Raw genomic sequence first — 5,616 nt, forward strand, 5'->3', positions numbered from 1 at the left:
GTTTTTTATGTGTTTTGGATATTATTAAGATTAGCAAATAACAACAATTTATTAAATATAATGTTTATCCCATATAGAAACATGACTAGTAACACCTGTATGATTTCAAGGCCAAGTTCATTTAAAAAAAAAAAATTAATTGTATTAAGTTTTGTTTATTATTATTTTATATAAAATATTATTAATTGTTAATTATATATATTATAATATATAAACAATAAATATATAAATAATAAGTATTAAATGTAATTAGTATATTTATTCAGTTCTGTGCCTATAAATTATCAATTTCTTTAAGTTTATTATATTATGATATGTAAAAATGTAGTAAAATTTACATTATACTAAAGTCATTTTCTTAAAAAAATTTTATTGTTAGATTTTTTTTTTATATAAAAATACTAAATTCTACCGAATTACATTTATTTCCAAGTCAGGCCTACTTGTGTGTGTGTGTGTGAGTTTTAACCTTGATTGAAATTTATTATTATTATTTTATATGTTCTCTTCTAATAATTATAATTTTCTATTATTATTATTATTATATCATACTCTTGATTTTTTTTTTTTTGTTTTAATTTTTGGAAAATTTTGAATTTTTTTTTTAGGTTTACAAAGAACATGAATTGGGAGAAGATAATTTGTTGAGTGGACATAAAGAAACAATGGCTAACATATCTTCGCAGAGATTTTGCTTAAGGTGGAATAATCACCAATCTAATTTATTATCAGTTTTTGACCAACTGCTTCAAGATGAATCATTTGTTGATGTTACATTAGCAGTTGATGGCCAGTTTTTAAGAGCACACAAAATGGTTCTCAGTGCATGTTCTCCATATTTTCAGTCACTTTTTACCGATCATCCAGATAAACATCCCATTGTTATTTTGAAAGATGTTCCTTATACAGACATGCGTTGTCTCTTAGATTTCATGTATAGAGGAGAAGTATCTGTTGATCAGGATCGGCTAACTGCATTTTTAAAGTTGCAGAAAGTTTACGGATTAAAGGTGTGTGAAAGTATCGGTTAATAATTTTATTATCGTCATGATTGTCACATCACATGATTATTTGTTTAAGACTTTTCGAAACTACCTGAAACCTCAAAATTAGGAGAATTTGTAGATTTTCTATGCTTTTCACTAAACCTTTTGTCAGTATAGTAATCGTACAATGTTGCAATCTGCCAAATTTTTTTTTTTTTATTATTTAATTGTCTTGTTTATTGGTATTATAAAATCATAGCAATTGTATCATGATAAAATTGTAGCTTATAGTCATAGCGGTCAAGCAGCACTGAAAATAATAATAACTGTCTAATTTTTTTTAGGTTTAACAGAAGTAAATGAAGAAAAATGCGACCTTCCATCGATAACAAATTCCCTATTAGGTAGTCAAAACCTTCATAGTCATGTACCACCTCCCCAACTTCATAGGATATACCAACCTCCATCACTAAAACGAGCCCAAGTACACAATAATAATTTCCCTTCTCTGAACTCGGCTCCCCTTTTGGGATCGGCATTAACGGCTCCTAAAAGAAAACGCGGTCGCCCTAGGAAACTCTCGGGTTCATCAGACTTTGCTCCGGGTTCTCCCAATTCGGACACGGATGCCTCCGATGCAAAAACATCGGAAAGCATATTACCTGAATTATTGGAAGTGAAAATGGAGTATTCGGACAAGGATAGAAATCGGGAATCATCTTGCGAAAACGAAAGATATAGTAACGGAGAGGAGAGAAGAGAGAGACTTAACAATGAAAATGAACATTTGGCTGGTACATCGCATGTCGAACGGGGTAATGGCCACGATAGCGAATCATTTGCATTGGGTGAGTTTTTGACCGGATTTTTTTTTTTAATTTTCCCAAGTATATTATTATCATTTTATATATCATGCCAAGGTATTATGTTATTTATATAAAACTTGTCAAACAAAATAAAAAAAATTTTTTTTTTTAATTCATTCGTTCACGTGTGTAAGTATTCTTCTGTTAAATTCGCAATACATACATATTGAGACATTAGTTGGAATTAATAATAATAATATTAAATTTTGCACTTTACAAATATTTGTGTGTGTGTGTGAATGAATGAAGTAATAAAAGCCGCACAAGTATTTGTTTGTACAGTGCATTTAAAATTTTTTTAAAAAAAATTTTCGGAGTTGTCGTATTCAACAGCAAAAAGAAAATGTTTAAAAATTATTTATTTATTTTTTTTCTTTTGTGCAAAACTCATATAATTAATATCTATCTAAAGAAGACGGTTACTCAAAGGTAATTGAAATATTTCATTGTTAATGTTGTAGTTATTATTATTATTATTATTATTTTCGTTTGCACTGCAATGATGATGATGAGTTATTAAGACGTGTTTTATTTATTTATTTATTTATTGTATTTCGAAATTTATTTATTTATTTAAAAAAAAAACAATTTTTAATATCCCTTAGTAATATTTTTGCCTTGCACATTTTTTAATTTATTATATTATTATTATTTTTTAGCTTAGTTATTTGATTTGTTTGAATGCTTTAAGTAAAAAATTTATTATTATTATTATTTAGTTTTAAGTTAGTTATTAATGAATAATGATAATTTTCAGATGCTCTTTTGCGACCGAAAATAAAAAGGAGAAGTTCAGAGGAAAGCACGGGAGGGAATTTGGTTATAGATTTTAACAACATGGCGACAAAGTCGGAGGGAAACGTGTATTCGAGTAATACAAACACGTCCGGGAGTCCGAACACGTCGAATGAAAACGCGTCCGTCGTATCTGCTTCCACGACGCCGCAAACGGTACCCAAACCGGTGGTTAGAAGGCGCGTAAGACGAAGAGCAAATTCATCGAGTCAGGATCCGGCTGAACAATTGACGGAAATGAGCGTTCGCGGTAAGCAAAAAATTTATGAATGTTTAAAAAAGCAAAAAGCAGAAGACAAAGCGATTATAGCGAGACTAATTTCGTCTGAAATGTTGTCGTCAGGTTTAAATCTGTTTCGTTACGCATCCGTTCAAGAAGGTTTATACAAGTGCACGGAATGTGAAAAATCCGACGTTCTCAAAACGTTCAAAAACAAATACAGTTTTCAACGTCACGCTTTTCTCTATCACGAGGGTCATCAGCGTAAAGTTTTCCCATGTCCCGTTTGTCAAAAGGAATTTTCCCGACCGGATAAAATGAAAAATCACATGAAAACCGTACACGAATGCTTCGTTCCGAAAGACGTTTTTCCACCGAGTCCCGTAACGGGTGGATATTTTTTAACCCCCCCGCAACTACAACAGCAACAACAACAACAACATTTACAACTTAAACCTCCTCAAGTTACAAATTCTTCGTCACGTTCGACAAATCCTTTGTCTTCTCCAATGCCACCACAACCGTAGCCTCCTTGGAATTCTTTTTTAATTATTATTATTATTATTATTATTATTATTTATTACACAAGCAAACGCAGCTTTAAACATATTTTAATCCGGTAAATGCTTTTTAAAAAAAAAAAAAAAAAAAAAACAAAATTCAGGTTTGCACCACAACCACAAGTGCCTTGTTTTAATACTGAAAAACATTTACTCACGTTTTTTATATATATATTTATATTATTAGTACTACTACTACTACTACTACTACTTTTGTTTAAAACTATGTTTGCTCATGAAAAATATTATTATTATTATTATTAACAATATTGGCCAAAACTCATCGTCCATTTTGTTTTTTTTTTTTTTTTTTTTAAAGAATTTTATATTATTTTATTATTTGTTACTACATTTATATAATCTAAGATTGAAAATTACAAAAGTTTAAAATAACGATTCCCGGTAAAAGAAAGAAAATTCGAACCAAAAGAAAATTGTTTTATTATTATTATTATTATTATTATTGTTGTTGTTTAACTTTAAAAGAAAGAAAAAAATTAATGATAATAATAATGATTAATGAGAGAGATTTAAAAGTGTAAAAATGTCGAGATGATATTTACGTCTCTCGTACGTGTGGGGGTTGGGGAGGGGGTGCGGGGTTAGGGGAGGGAAGGGGGTGGGAAAAGCTCTTTAATGAATAACTGATTGGGAGCTAAATGTAAACACAGAATTTTATATATATATATAAGAAAGTATATATTTTACAAAAAAAAAAAAAGAAAAAAAGAAACATTTTGTAAATTTTAAAATTTAAGAAGTTTTGTTGACCGCGGAAAAGCTTTATTATTATTATTATTATTATTATTATTAATTATTTCACAGCACGGAAAAGTGTTTGTTTGTTTTAAGAAAAATGATGCAATATTAATTTGACTAAAATGTGATTTTTAAAACTTTTTTTTTTTTTTTTTTTTGGAAAAATTTTTCGGAAAAATGAAAATACATAAATTGAAGAAAATTATATATATATATATATATATATAGAATAAAATTAGTTTTTACGTTGTTAGAAAGAGAAAGAAAGAGGAAGAAAGAGAGAGAAAGAAAAATTATTCTTCTTGCTGTGATCAGTCTCGATAGCTTTTAAAAAAAAAAAAATTTTAATTATTATTATTATTGTTATAATAATAATAATAATAATAATAATAAAAAATGTGATGTTAATTTTGTAACGGATTTAAATCCTTTATATTATTAATATTATTATTATTATTAATTTTGTTTTTTTTTTTTTTTTTAAAAACTCGAACAGTGCCTTATTCATTGAGAAAAAGCGAGAATAATAATAATAATGTTTTTTTTTTACTCGATTATCTCTCTTGAATAAAGAAAAGAGAGAGAGAGAGAGAAAACTCTGTTATTCTTTTCAATTAATAAGTTATATATATATATACGAGATTATTATTACACAGCTTGAAATGAATATAATCGATTAAAAATATATATATTTATATTAATATATATTTTTAATTTTATTATTATTATTATTATTATTATTTGTAAATTTATTATTATTATTGTTTATATAATAATTTTAAAAAAAAGGAAAAAAAATTTATATATATATATTAAAATAAGAAGAAAAGAATTGTAATTTGTTTTATATATATATATATATGATAAGCTATCATAAGTAGATTTATATAACACTGTTGATAATTATTATTATTATTATTTTAAATAAGGGATTATTATTATTATTATTATTATTATATTATAAATTGTTATGAGATTTAATTTTTTTTTTTTTAAAGAAAAACTCAATGGCGATTTTAATAAATAAATAATGTTTGAAATTTAATAATTTTTAACTCAAATCGGTAGTGTTGTTGTCTTCGTTTAAATAAATATAATCATTCATTATAAATAAATCAGGTATCAGGTATTGAAGGTTTTAAGAATTATGAGTACGTAAACTCAACGGTCATTTTTATCAATAATCATTTTTTAAATCGAAAAAAAATCCGATTATTATTATTATTATTATTTATTTATTTGATATTATTATCGATTTATTTAAATTTTTTTTGTTGTTTTTTACTATCTTGCGTGTTTTCACGTGTACGTGCACGTGTACGAAAATATTTTAATAAAAAAAAAATCGCCGTAATTATTATTATTGTTGTTATGAAAACAAACAGAAAAAAATTAAATCTCAAAACTATTTTTTTATTCTCACGATTAAT

General features: G+C 26.3%; 1 protein-coding gene across 1 annotated transcript; it reads left to right on the forward strand.

Annotated features, from left to right (window-relative positions):
• Positions 1 to 665: 665 nt before the first annotated feature.
• Phum_PHUM489940 (tramtrack, putative) lies at positions 666 to 3,394 on the forward strand (the record flags this gene model as incomplete). Its single annotated transcript, XM_002430498.1, has 7 exons — positions 666 to 1,010; positions 1,246 to 1,285; positions 1,331 to 1,834; positions 2,265 to 2,281; positions 2,512 to 2,542; positions 2,572 to 2,577; positions 2,610 to 3,394. The coding sequence occupies 7 exons, from the start codon at positions 666 to 668 to the stop codon at positions 3,392 to 3,394; spliced, it is 1,728 nt and encodes a 575-aa protein (XP_002430543.1).
• Positions 3,395 to 5,616: the final 2,222 nt, after the last annotated feature.

This window comes from Pediculus humanus, genomic scaffold (genome assembly GCF_000006295.1).
Source record: "Pediculus humanus corporis 1103172108259 genomic scaffold, whole genome shotgun sequence".
Classification (NCBI taxonomy): domain Eukaryota; kingdom Metazoa; phylum Arthropoda; class Insecta; order Psocodea; family Pediculidae; genus Pediculus; species Pediculus humanus.